General features: G+C 53.3%; 1 protein-coding gene across 6 annotated transcripts; it reads left to right on the forward strand.

The window, feature by feature from the left end:
* The first annotated feature begins 484 nt into the window (after positions 1–484).
* LOC117648255 (formin-like protein 14) lies at positions 485–12,657 on the forward strand. Of its 6 annotated transcripts, none has more exons than XM_034390664.1 (9): positions 485–694; positions 4,102–4,230; positions 6,900–7,118; positions 7,505–7,908; positions 8,922–9,179; positions 9,880–10,096; positions 10,940–11,009; positions 11,110–11,275; positions 11,926–12,657. In XM_034390664.1, the coding sequence occupies exons 2-9, from the start codon at positions 4,162–4,164 to the stop codon at positions 11,960–11,962; spliced, it is 1,440 nt and encodes a 479-aa protein (XP_034246555.1). In that variant the 5' UTR covers positions 485–694; positions 4,102–4,161; the 3' UTR covers positions 11,963–12,657. The 6 variants fall into 6 exon arrangements, with proteins under 6 accessions (XP_034246555.1, XP_034246556.1, XP_034246558.1 ...); XM_034390665.1 differs by having other exon boundaries at positions 497–557; XM_034390667.1 differs by having other exon boundaries at positions 506–561.
* Positions 12,658–13,543: the final 886 nt, after the last annotated feature.

The raw sequence follows: 13,543 nt of genomic DNA on the forward strand, positions 1-13,543 counted from the left end.
TCTCTCTCTCTCTCTCTCTCTCTCTCGCACACACCTCTTCTCGGGACGGCCAGAGAGTGCGAGAGAGACAGAGGCAGTCAATTTCTCGCGCACGTGGACGAGGTGGTCGTCGTCGACATCACGACAGAAGCCCGCCGCCGCCCGCTCGCCGGCACACTGCTTCCGAGAGTCGTTTCCCTCGCTCTGTCTCTCTCGCACCCATACGGGACAGCTGCTTGAGTGCGAGAGAGACAGAGCGACGAAAGCGACTCTCAGTCTGCTGCATTTGGAAACGAGAGCGATGCGTCCTCAGGTGACACTGTGACACTACACTGCCGACACCACTGCCTCCGTTTGTGTCACGCTTTCTGGGAAGGCGGGGGCGGGGGGGGGGGAGAGAGGGGAGGGGGCGGCTCGGGCTGGGGAGAGAGAGGGGAGGGGAGGGGGGGAGAGAGGGGAGGGGGCGGCGCCGTCAGCTGAGCAGCTCCGCGCAGTCAGTGCTCCGCCGCGCGCCCATCCAGTCCGCAGCCGCCCGCGCTGGCCGCGTGTTGTTGTTGTTGTTTACGGTGCCCGACATTGCAAGTAGTAGTGGTGTTGTTGTTTTTGTTTTTCCACCGCGAGTGTCGCGCCGCGGCCGCTCCGCGTGTGCCCTTCCGATTCGGCAGTGTAGTGATCGTTTTTGTTTTTGTTGTTTGGGCCGGTGTCGCGGAGGCCGGTGCGTCCGTTGTTATAGCAGTGTGTGTGCGTCTGTGTGTGTGTGCCGCCGAGTTGGTTTGTTGTTGTTGTTGTTGTTGTTGTTTTTGTTGTTGTTGTTTTGGGTTTAATTGGCGCACAGTGTGGCACGGACTGCGCGCCCGGATTCTGCACGCGGCAATCGCAGTCCGTGGCGGGGCGGGGCGGGGCGGGGCGGGGCGGGGCGTTCCCCGGGACTTTACCTCAAACAAACGCGGGCACAGATACGTTATCACCGGCGAAACTGAAGCGGCCCGGGCCTTGCGGCGGCGCGGCGGGCTGGCGGTCGTCCTGGGCGACAGGGGTCGCACGCGGCCAAAGGCCCTGAGTGAGTGTCAGACAGGTCCTCACGATAAAAACAATCATCTTCCAAAAATTATTTTTTTAAAAAAGTTGTCGGGTTGAATGTGTTTACTTTGGAGGAATGTGTCGCACTAATGGCGGTTTTCTGCAAAAAAAAATCTTTTTTTAAATTACGCTGCGCGCTATTGAAACGGATGTGTATTGTTGAGACACTCGGAGGGTTGCCGCACGCTGCACGCTGCGTACCGCAGTGGGCCAGAAGCCCGGTAGAGGTGGCCAAGACGCGTTTTGAGCTCCAGGGTCGCTAAATGGCACTCGAACCGAACGTGTGACCCCACCAATGGATTGCTCTCTGAACGAGGAATCCATTGGTGGGGTCACACGTTCGGTTCGAGTCCCTTTCAGCGACTCTGGAGCTCAAAACGCGTCTAGAGTTTTGGCCTCATCCACCGGTCTGGCCCACTGTGCGTACGCTTTGACTTCCCCGAGGCACTTCCCTGTGGAGTGTCGACGCCACTTCCCTCCGCGTCTGGGATGTCTGTCTCCGTCCCTCCGTCGCGGTCCCTACTCTGGCGACAATGCTGTCTTGTCCGTGTCCGTCCGGCGCGTGTCTCTCTCCCCCACCCCCTTCCCCCTGCCCCTGCCGCCCGACGTTCCTGGTTTTTCTTTTCATTATTTCCGACCGTGTCATTCGCGTTGTGCAAGTCGTGCCTTTTCCCCGTTTCACGTTGTGCAACACTGGAAGCCAAGGAATGTGACATCACATTCGTTTGAACGTGAAAACTACGATGTCAGATTGAACGTGACAAACAGAGAAAATTCATACTCAAACGAATGTGACACCGCACCGCTCTGTCACATTACTTCGGGTGTGACACGAAATCAGCGGGCAAACTGTTACATTAAAACGAATGTGACACATGGTACCCATTGACATACATCGTGTCACATCGAAACGAATGTGACACCCAAATGCTGTCACGTTCGTTTGAATGTGACATGCCCTGATTGTCCGTGACACGCCATAACCTGACACTTATGGCGCGTCCGGGGCGTGTCACGTTCGTTTGAATGTGACAATTAGGCCATGTCACATTCAAACGAATGTGACAGCATATGGGTGTCGCATTCGTTTGGATGTGACACGATGTATGTCAATGGGTACCATGTGTCACATTCGTTTTAATGTAACAGTTTGCCCGCTGATTTCGTGTCACACCCGAAGTAATGTGACAGAGCGGTGCGGTGTCACATTCGTTTGAGTATGAATTTTCTCTGTTTGTCACGTTCAAACTGACATCGCCGTTTTCACGTTCAAACGAATGTGATGTCACATTCCTTGGCTACCAGTGAAGTTGCAAGCAGTCGCCCACCCACGCCTCGCGCGCCACGCGTCCCGACGGCCGTCCCCGGGTTCGACTCCCCGCGGGGTCGCACATTTTTTGACCATCGGCACCCGCTGCATTTTGACTTTCCCGCGATCGCTCTGTCCCTGTCGCACCAACTCGGCCCGCCGCGTGAGCGCGAGAGAGACAGAGCGATGAGAGCACTGTTGATGCTGCTGCGGTGCAGCATGTTACCGCTCCAGGGGCGAGGTATGGCCGAATGAATGGCGGAAAAGAGAATTTCCCCCTCCTTCCTCACAGCAGACTGATTCCGAGAGTCGTTTTCGTCGCTCTGTCTCTCTTGCATCTGTACGGGACGCACCATGCGTGGGGGAGAGACGCAGCGACGAAAACGACCCTGGGCACTCTGAAAAGCCCACGAAACATTTGCTCCATAACTAGGAAGAAAATGAAGGCATTGTCGAATTGCTTCGTATCATGAGGAAATGCTTCGTATCACGAAGGTTTTCGCTTCACAATACGAAGCATTTCTTTGCAGATTTTGCAGTTTTACGTACAGTGCCTTCTTTTTTTTTCGTTGTTATGAAGCAAATGCTTCGTAGACTTTTTTCGAATGTGTAGAGAGATTGGGGGGCCATGACGCCGGCGCGTTTGGCTTGACAGTGTTCCGAAATGGTTCGACTGCGCGACGAAGGTCGAAGGTGCCGTCAAATCCGCGAAACGCCAAGGGCTTGTCTTTGGCGGGGCGGGGCGGGGCGGGGCGCGGCGCGCATGGCAAAGAACTCCCGAAGGCTGTATGTGGGTCTTCCTTCCCTCGCGTGCAGGCACTGCGAGGCACTGCCCGTCGAGGCACAGCCTGTCTGCCAATCGACGAACGAATTACACGGTCAGCGCGAGCAGGCGAGCAGCGGGCTGCATACAGTGCAGGGGCTTCTCGTCTCTCTCTCTCTCTCTCTCTCTCTCTCTCTCTCTCTCTCTCTCTCTCTCTCTCTCTCTCTCTCTCTCTCTCTCTCTCTCTCTCACTCTCACTCTCACTCTCACTCTCACTCTCACTCTCACTCTCACTCTCACTCTCACTCTCACTCTCACTCTCACTCTCACTCTCACTCTCACTCTCACTCTCACTCTCACTCTCACTCTCACTCTCACTCTTACTCTTACTCTTACTCTTGTCGCGTGCATCGCCTGGATTTTAGTTTCTGATTGCGTTTGGCTCGGGGTGTGGGAATCAGCCGCGATTTCACGTTCCGCGACGCATCCTTACCCACTTACGTGTATGCAAGCTGACTCAGTAACTTATCTCTGAAATTACCTTGCACCTATTCCGTAGATATGTACTTTGTCGAATTTCTTTTGTACTATGGACGAAAGTTCCCCCACCATGTTGGTGCAGCCTTTCACTCAAAGACATTTAGAGTGCACTGAGATTCCATACGCTTTGAGTATAGCATGTATGGTGCAATGCCATAGCCATGTTGCACCTTACGTGCAATGCATCCCGATAATGCCCTATATTTATGCATGGGAATAGAAAGGCATTGCACTTCATGTGCAATGCCAAAGCATTGCACCAATTGACGCTATATTCATAGCGTTTGGATTCTCAGTGTGTAGAGTGAGTGAGACGTGAGCAGCGCAGGTGCGGCAGTGCGACTGCAACAACAACAACAACAGGCCCTAGGACGGCCTTTTGGTGTGAGACATTTGGAGCGAAGAGTGAGTGAGAGTGTGCGCAAAGCAGGTGCGGCAGTGCGACTGCGACAACAACAACAACAGGCCCTAGGACAGCCTCCGCCTCGCCATGACGAGTAGCGTGGCCACCATGATGCCGCCCAGGACGCGCTGCCTGGTGACAGTGCGCACGTACGCTGTGAGTAGAGGTCTCTGTCTGTCTCTCTCGCACTCGTGGGGCGTCCCACAGTGGGCCAGAAGACCGGCGCCGGCCGCCAAAACTCAAGGCGCGTCTTGAGCTCCAGAGTCGCTAAACAGGACTCGAACCGAACGTGTGACCCCACCAATGGATTCCCCGTTCGGAGAGCAATCCGTTGGTGGGGTCTCACGTTCGGTTCGAGTCCCATTTAGCGACTCTGGAGCTCAAAGCACGTCCGGTATTTTGACCGCCTCCAGGCCCACTGTGCATCCCTTATGGGTGCGAGGGAGACTGAGCGACTGTTGGTTGGACTCGTTCCGTAGGTTGTACACGCGGTGGTAGTAGTTTTTTCTCGTGTAGTGTGTCACTGCGACTTTGTCATGTAACGGCGTTTATGAACGGGGTATTGATTGCTACGAGATTCGAGTGATTCCACTGCGACCACTCTTCTCCTCTCTCTGTCTCTCTCGCACCCTTAACGTACTCGCCTTGAGCGCAAGAGAGACAGCGAGGAGTGCGTCGGCGAAATCGCTCTCGACTGGCGGAGCCCCTGTCATTGGCAGGGTAGGCCACCGTCTCCACTCGCGAGCGTCGCGCTCGGGACCATTACCATTACCATTAAGGGCTAGACCACACATGATCGTATGCCATTTCGGGCCCGACACATGCCCGCCTGCACTGCAAAACGAGACATGGCCGTCCTTCGGGACGGGTGCCTACGCTGCGATTACCATTACCATTAAGGGCTAGACCACATGCAGGCGCTTCACAGCGGGCGAGGTCAGTGTGTCACAAAAACACAATCACACACTACACATGCCCCCCCCGCCCCTCGAACACACACACACACACACACACACACACACACACACACACACACACACACACACACACACACACTGCCACAAATACACACTTACAAACGCACAAGCACACGCAAGTGCGTCCCTAACCCAGTGATCGGTCCGCAACTTCGGCGTTGAGGCGGTGCCGGCGGTGCCTACGGCGACAAGGGCCAACACTACTACAGTGTGCTGCCGGTGTTGGCAAATTTTCAAACCGGGCGCGCGTGACTTGCACGGAATGACGCCGAGTAGTGCGCGGGTTGCCGCAATTGTTTGGAAGGCGGGAGAGTCTGGGAGAGGGGAGGGGAGGGGGCCGCCATCCGGTAAGCCGCGCTGGCTGCACGGCGGCACAGTGGGCCAGAGGAACGGTGCAGGCGGCCGATACTCCGGACGCGTTTTGAGCTCCAGAGTCGCTAAACGGGACACGAACCGAACGTGTGACCCCACCAATGGATTCCTCGTCCGAAGAGCAATCCATTGGTGGGGTCACACGTTCGGTTCGAGTCCTGTTCAGCGACTCTGGAGCTCGAAACGCGTCCGGGGTTTTGGCCGCCTCCACACTGGTCTTCTGGCCCACTGTGCGCTGCCTGGACCTCCCGGAGACCAGGGCGCCGCTCCGTGCCCCTGGCCTGGAGCCTGGAGCAGACCGCGAAGAGCACGCCAGCATGCAAGGCGCTACTGTTTTGCAAGCCGCGCGGTGCACCGCGGCGTGTTCTAGCCGACGCGGAACACGTGTGTGGGCGGGGCGGGGTGCGGTGGGGTGGTGTGGGGTCGATACAATGATATCCTGCTGGTGTTGTTGTTGTTGAGGGTCTTGTTAGTGGGTGCCATTGCAGGCAGTGGCGAGCCCTCTAAAAAAGTGTGGTCTTCTCTACTCGCCTGTGTGATTGGCGAGGGGTCTTCAGAAGACCCCGCAGCCTACATTATTGACAAGCAGTCTAGTGCGAGTTGGGAAGTTCATTTGGTCGAGCGGTGCCTTGGTATTTGGGGATTTTCGAGGCGTATGCATACGCCGCGTATGCGACCGTATGGCCTGGAAAATTTTATAGGCCATACGGTACCCCCGATTCCGTTAATAGGCCATACGGCGTATGGCCCCGTATGGCCCGGAAAACACCACTGTGTCGTGTAGTACAACACTGTAAACGGGGTCCTTTTTTTCGTGTGGTTCCTTACTCATTTGGTTGGTTGCTGTAGTTAGCGGTCGTCCACATATTACGTTACGTGATTCTTAGTTCTATCCTTATTGATTGTTATGAACTGCCAGTCAGTGCGAGAGGGACAGAAGACATTTCGCAATGGATGAACCACCATTAAGGATTGTAGTGCTTCGTAAGGCGTGATCCAACCGAAATTTTAATACTATTTTGAAAACTTCTCAACATTTTTTTAATTGAGACATGTACCCTGTGAAATATTATTTTGAAAATGTGTTGCCATGTCAGTTCATTTAGAGAGGCTGAGACAGCCCTTGGTTTCTGGACTCTCGAGTAAAAGCTAGCTGACATACCTTCGAGTGTCTTGTATTGTCTAGGCGAGGGGGAAATCACTCTTACAAACTGTGACCCGACCACTTCCTATAACGTTCTATTACGCTATTACAGGAGGCTTATTACGCTCCAAAATATCCAGATTTAGCCTAAAATCGGACCCTAAATAGAGAAAATCATTAAAAATTTGGCAATTACGCCATTACTATTACGCGTAATACTAGAAATCGGTGACCCGACTATTGCGCGAGTGATTTCCCCCTCGGTTCTAGGTATGTTTTGAAGTAGTGAAGGTATCATCTGCTAAAATAAAAATTTCCGGTGTGTGTTGCAGGAACGAGAGCGCTTCATGCAGCGGCGCCAGCAGCTGGAGCAGCAGCACGCGGCCCAGGTGTCTGCGGGGCTGGCGCTGTCCGCGGCGCGCGAGCGCGGCCTGCGCGTGGAGCGCGACCGCCAGGACTCGCAGGAGGCGGAGCGCGAGGTGACGCGCCTGGTGCGCAGGAACGGGCCGCGACACCCGCCGCCGCCACTGCCCGCACCGCCCGCCGCCCAGGTTGGTCCGGTAGTCGTGCGCGCAACGAGGAAGAAGGCGGAGCCAAAGATCGCGAGTTCAACTCCCAATTTTTTTCTGTTTTTTTTATTATTTTTTATTTTTTTGTAGTTTTGTTTCTGATGTTGGTAATCTGTTGACGTGTGGTAGTGAGTGGAGAAGAAAAGTACAGGGTTCACTGTTTCTAAAAAATGATCTGGACATCCATTTGGCAGGGACTTCATTCTCAGTTTTTCAAGTTGAGTTTAATAATCAGTTTTAATCAGATAAAGTTAAAGTAATTTCAAGATTTAGTGAGGGTGTGCTTCTTTTCCCCAAGTGACCCCCAGCGTTCTTCGGTGTCTCCACGCCGTCCCGGCTGGTTCTAAACGTTCCGTCCGTGTCTGCAGGCTGACGGCGAGGCGTCGGCCAAGGAGACGCCGGCTCCCCCAGCGATGCCGCCCCCGGCCCCCGCCACCCCCGCCGCCCCCGCGTGCGTCGCACCGCCGCCGCCCGCCTTCACGACCGTGACCTTGACGGGCAGGACCAGCCCCAAGCCCGCCCCCAAGGCCGCCCCCAAGGTCAACCACAAGGTCGTCGCCAAGCCTCCCTTGCCATCAAACGGCGCTGTCGTCAACGGCGCCGTCAAGAGTGCGGGTGTCAACGGTCTTGGCAACGGCACTGCCTCGGCGAACGGCGGGCAGACCTCGTCCAACGGACTGATTGCGATCCAGCAGTCCCGTCTCAAACCAGTGCACCACCATCTACTGCAGCAGCAGGCACAGCCTCAGCACCAGCTGAGAGTCAACCACAGGTACGCTTTGCGGGTGTGGTCGACGCGCCACAGTGGGCCAGAAGACCAGCGCAGGCGGCCCAAATCCCGGACGCGTTTTGAGCCCCAGAGTCGCCAAATTGAACTCGAACCGTGCGTGTGACACCACCAGTGGATAGCTCGTTCGGAGAGCAATCCATTGGTGGGGTCACACGTTCGGTTCGAGTCCAATTTAGTGACTCAGGAGCTCAAGACGCTGCCGCGATTTCGACCGCCTCCACCGGTCTTCTGGCCCACTGTGCGTGCTGGCGATGGAACGGTCTACTTGCTCTGTCGAGCCGAGCCGGGGAGCCCCTGCCAATGGCGGGGTAGGCAGCCCGTCGAACACGCGTGCGTGCAATGCCGCAGGTTGCCTATCCCGTCGCTGGCAGGGGCTCTGGCTCGCGCGTAGTACAACCTGTCGACTACTGATTCTCGAAGTAGTTTCCGTCGCTCTGTCTCTCTCGCACATGTACGGGACACTCCATAAGTGCGTGAGAGACAGAGCGATGAAAATGAGTCTCGGCGTCAGTCTTGCTACCCAGGCAACTTAGAAGCGACATGTGCTCCGCAATTGCCTTCGACCCCTCTTGTTCCAAAGATAGACGCTTTTATAATGTAGCGGAAATCCACGCTTTGCCCCTGTAAGTTGATGAAAGTGCTGCTTTGCCGCCCCTGCCCCTCCCCGTGAGTGCGACGGAAACGAGTGGAAGCACAGTGGGCTAGACTGGAGACGGTGGTGAAAAGTCTGGACGCGTTTCCAGCTCCGCAGTCGCTAAATAGGATTCGAATAGAGCGTGTGACCCCACCAATGGATTCCTCGTTCGGAGAGCAATCCATTGGTGGGGTCACACGTTCGGTTCGAGTCCCATTTAGCGACTCTGGAGCTCAAAACGCGTCCGGGATTTGGACCGCCCCCACCGGTCTTCTGGCCCACTGTGCGAGTGCGACGAAGACGAGGGAGGCCGAGACCGGTGCGCCAAGGCTGCGCCCTGAGCGCCGCGTTGCCGTTGCAGGACGCCCAGCCCCGCGCCGTACTGCCCGACCCCGGACTACGACTCGGACTCGTCGGGTAGCACGATGCACACCGCGTCCACGGCGTGGACGGTGCGCGCCGCCGGCGACGAGGCCGCCACCGCCACGGCCACGACCGCCGCCACGGGGGCCGTGGCCTTCGTGCCCGAGGTGGAGATGCAGAGCCTGGACAGCTTGGAGCTACTCGAACCGCGCGCCCGCCAGCCGCGCCCGCCGCAGACGTACTTTCAGCAGAACAGGTGCGGGGCAGAGCCGGGGCAGGTCACAGTGGATTTGCTAGAAGCCGGTGGAGGCGGACAAAACTCTAGACGCGTTTTGAGCTCCAGAGTCGCTCAATGGGACTCGTACCGAACGTGTGACCCCACCTATGGATTGCTCTTCGCACGAGGAATCCATTGGTGGGGTCACACGTCTGGCTCGAGTCCCACTTAGCGACTCTGGAGCTCAAAACGCGTCTAGAGTTTTGTCTGTCTACCCCTACCGGTCTTCTAGCCCACTGTGCGGGTTCTATGCCCGTCGGGTGGCGCTGTTTCAGCCGTCGAATTTGCGAACTGCTTGCCTGCTTATCTTCTTGGGTCGCCGGAGAATCCGCTCTTCTTCGAATCCTCTTCGCTTGTTGGCACTTCCTCACACCACTCTTGCTGCACTCCTGCACCACTCTAGCGCCATTTCGCAGACCTTGCCAAACTCTAGACGCGTTTTGAGCTCCAGAGTCGTTAAATGGGACTCGAACCGAACGTGTGACCCCACCAATGGATTCCTCGTTCGGAGAGCCATCCATTGGTGTTGTCACACGTTCATTTCGAGTCCAGTTTAGTGACTCTGGAGCTCAAAACGCGTCTGGAATTTTGGCCGCTTCCAGTGTCTTTTGGCTGTCTCCTGCCTGCCGCCACTCCACTGTGTTGTCATTGTTGTGACGCTCTGCTCCTCCACCCGCAGGGCGCCCGCTGCCCCGAGGCCCGCCGTCTGCGTCACCATCCGCGAGTACGGCGCCGCGGCCAGCCGCCAGCCGTCCAAGCTGACCTTCCTCAACGGCCAGCAGCAGCAGCAGGACGAGGCCAGCGGGCTGCAGGACGAGCTGGCCGCCACACTGTCACGCTCCAACTTGCGGACCCGCACCGACGTGGTGGACGCCGGCAGCGATGGCCACGCCAAGGTGAGAACGGCGCCCTGCAGACTGATGCCGAGAGTCGTTTTTGTCGCTCTGTCCCTCTCGCACCTGCAAGGGGACACCCCATGAGTGCGAGAGAGACAGAGCGACGGAAACGCCTCTCGGAATGAGTCTGATCACTGTAAAAAATAAAACATACAGAGACAAGCATATGAGTGAAAATTTAGTCATCCATAAACATTGTATGTCATTATGACTTGAAGCGAAACAAATGTTGTTGAACCTATAGAGCAACATTTTGTCGTGCAGGAACGAAATTCCTGTTGTCACCATTAGTCTCGCCATTAGTGCTGTAGTATGTTTGCGACTTCATTAAATTAAATGAAAAGAAATATTGGAGTCATCTTTTTTATTTTTACAAAGTCGTAGTGAGATAATTATTAGAAGAAGAACCATGCAAAATTAAGTTTGCGACAAAAGTAGTCACTTAATAGTTTGTCGCAGACATTTAAAAAAAAATTTAGTGACTTAGAATGCGTTTTGCAGACTAACACCATTTGTTCTTGGTCAATGACTTGTTTTTGAAAGGTGGGCTGTTAATTACATTTTTATAAACTTGGCGTTGTAGAACTATCCTTTTGTTGGAATAGGAAAGTGGTTCATCAAGCTATTTGTTCCAAAGGAAATGTTGTTGCCCAAAAATTTAGCAATGAACGTGTTGTCAAGTAAAGGCAAAATTGTTATCAGTGCTGTCTACTCTTTTCTCTTTTCTGGAATTCAGAGAAACGTCATGGAAAACAAACTGAAGTTGGAACTCGACATGAACCCCGTATCTTGCCTTAGTCTCCAGAGTGTTTGACGATCATCTTTTCCAACGTCTTCTTGCAGGAAGCTTCGAAGGCCTTGGACGAAGTCAGCCGGGGCAATGTCACAGTCACGTCGGTGAACGGCGGCGCACGTAAGTGTTCAACTTGGCTCCTGCAGTGGCGTTCAAACTCTCGATGTTGTTATTATTGTTGTTGCTGTTGTTGACCCGGCCTTTCCATGTTTGATTCCAGCCAAGAACGGCGTGCCGAACGGGATCCTGAAGAAGGCCTCAGTCACTCACATGGCGGCTGGCCCCGTGGGACACGGCCTCACTCCCGCCATCCTGGCTGGCGCAGGAGCAGCCCTGAAGCCCAAGTCGTCCGGAGTAGCCACTAAGACCATTTCGTTTGGTGCCAAGTAAGTTCTGCATCTACACTCTAAATGTAGGGTGCCCAGAAACTGGGCGCCTTTGTCGCCCGCCCCACTTTTTAGGGTGCCAAATGTCGCCCAGTTCCTGGGCACCTTTGTCACCCAGTCTCGGGGTGAACAAACCATTAAGAAACCTGCCTTCACCCATGGCTCAGTAGCGACTGAGGTGCCGAAGGTGCCCCGAATCTGGGCACCTTAGTCGCCCAGGATCTAGACACCTGAGCATGCTCTACCATAGGAGAGGGCCGGTTACTGTATGATTTGTCCACCCCGTGACTGGGGGACAAAGGTGCCCAGAAACTGGGCGACATTTGGCACCCTAAAAAGTGGGGCGGGCGACAAAGGCGCCCAGTTGCTGGGCACCCCATATTTAGAGTGTATGCACTCTGAAAACCTTATGAACTATTTTGGGCCTTGCAAAGAAAAGGAGCTTTTGAGAACAAAGTATTTTGATCATGCACGAGCTTTCAAAGTAAAGTCTTAGAAGTACAAACTATTTCTTTGTAATATAGACTAGATAGTTTGTACCTTACATACGCTCAAAATACTTCGTAAGGTATTATGCAAGTGGTTGGTGCATTACAACTGACGCATCCTGCATCATAACAAATGATTGATTCTTTTGCCTTTTTTTTCAGAGCCACTATAATAAATGAAAAGCAAATTTCAACCTGAAAATGGGATGTCCAGTGCAACAGTCAATGAGGAGTTTTTTCCGAAGTGCTCAAAGTGTTTGCCTAGGTCAAGTGTTCATTGGTGGTTTAAAAAGATGTGCTGCTCTTGCTGTGTGCAATATTTTCTATTAAAATTCCTTCGGTAAAATAAATGTTGATATGAAAGATGCCATATGTTGTATAGATTGTTTAATTATGTGTAGTCGTACTGTTTCCGTACTTAAATGTTGTAGAGATGCTTTAATATAAGCATCAGTGTGACTTTTTTTTCCTTCTTGCAATCTTTTATTTCAATTGCTTTTATGTATCTGGAGATAACATAGTTGTATTATTGCTCCTAATTGCTCAAGGGTAGGATGCAGTTTTCCTTTCTAGTGTTCTGTTTTAATGTGTTTGTTGTCTACAAATATTTTGAAATAATAGCTTATTTTTTAAAAAAATCTTCCTTTTCATTGTAATAAGCAGTTTTTAAAAAATAAACCTTAGTTATTTATTGCCAAAGTCTGAAAATCGTGTGTAGTGATGTTCAGTTGTACTATTGAAAGCTGCTTGTTGTGTTCGAGATTTCATGAGTTCAAACATGTAGGAAAATACCCATGTGATTTACATATTAGGATAGAAAGAAAGCTGTAATGTTTTCTTCACGATGATTCCTGTGTAAACTTAGACAAAATAAAATTTAAGATTCTCCAGTCATTGGTTTTGTTCATTATTCCCGGTCGATCTGACAAGGCCAAACCAAATACTAAAAAATGTTGCTCAGAACGCAAAGGTAGCAGCAGACCCGATACAGTACCTGGGTTCGACTCCTAGGCGTAACTTTTTCTGACGTCTTGTTTTGCACGTTTTCCCTGTGAAGTACCAAGGGTGTGGTCTACCTTCCCTGCGCTGTACAACAAAAGGAATAAAGAATTTTGAAGAAAGTATTGGCCACGAGGGAAGAAACTCTGTGAGTCGAACCCACGGATAGTTAGTTCCGACCGCTCCGTCAGCCATAGCCATCCTACACGTGATGCTGCGATGTGCGAGCAGTCTCAGTTTGGGCAGACGATGTATCAGCTGTCAGGTGGCGCAGTGAGTAGAGGTGTCTGCCGCGCCGAAAGAGACTGAGGTTTCAATCTCAAGTATAACATCCTTTGCCTCAGCCAGACTGTTGATATATCTTAAACTCGGTACCATCACTCTATGATTGATCGCTTCACTGCGCAACGGTTGGGTGGCTGAGATGGTAGAGATGTCGGCCGGCGGGAGGAAGTCCCGGGTTCGACTTCCAGGTGAATGAATCTTTTCGTCAGTTTACTTCTCAAACCCGGTACCATCACTCCAAGATGGATCGAGATAACTTTCAGTTACTGGGTGGCCGAGATGGTAGAGAAGTCGGCGGGCGGGGGGCAGTCCTGGGTTCAACTCCCAGCTGAGGGAATCTTTTCCTCAGTTTACCTCTCAAACCCGGTACCATCACTCTAAGATTGATCGAGTAAACTCGCAGTAGCGGGGTGGCCGAGATGGTAGAGGAGTCGGCCGGCGGGAGGAAGTCCTGGGTTCGACTCCCAGGTGAATGAATCTTTTCCTCAGTCTACTT

The sequence above is a fragment of the Thrips palmi genome, unplaced genomic scaffold (assembly GCF_012932325.1).
Source record: "Thrips palmi isolate BJ-2018 unplaced genomic scaffold, TpBJ-2018v1 HiC_scaffold_3, whole genome shotgun sequence".
Taxonomy (NCBI): Eukaryota; Metazoa; Arthropoda; class Insecta; order Thysanoptera; family Thripidae; genus Thrips; species Thrips palmi.

Bases quoted from the DNA above. Each gene is read 5' to 3' on its own strand.
- LOC117648255 (XM_034390664.1), top strand. From the start codon at position 4,162: ATGACGAGTAGCGTGGCCACCATGATGCCGCCCAGGACGCGCTGCCTG. The intron at 7,909-8,921 runs GTACGCTTTGCG...TTGCCGTTGCAG, and splicing joins CAGCTGAGAGTCAACCACAG to GACGCCCAGCCCCGCGCCGT. The intron at 11,276-11,925 runs GTAAGTTCTGCA...CTTTTTTTTCAG, and splicing joins ACCATTTCGTTTGGTGCCAA to AGCCACTATAATAAATGAAA.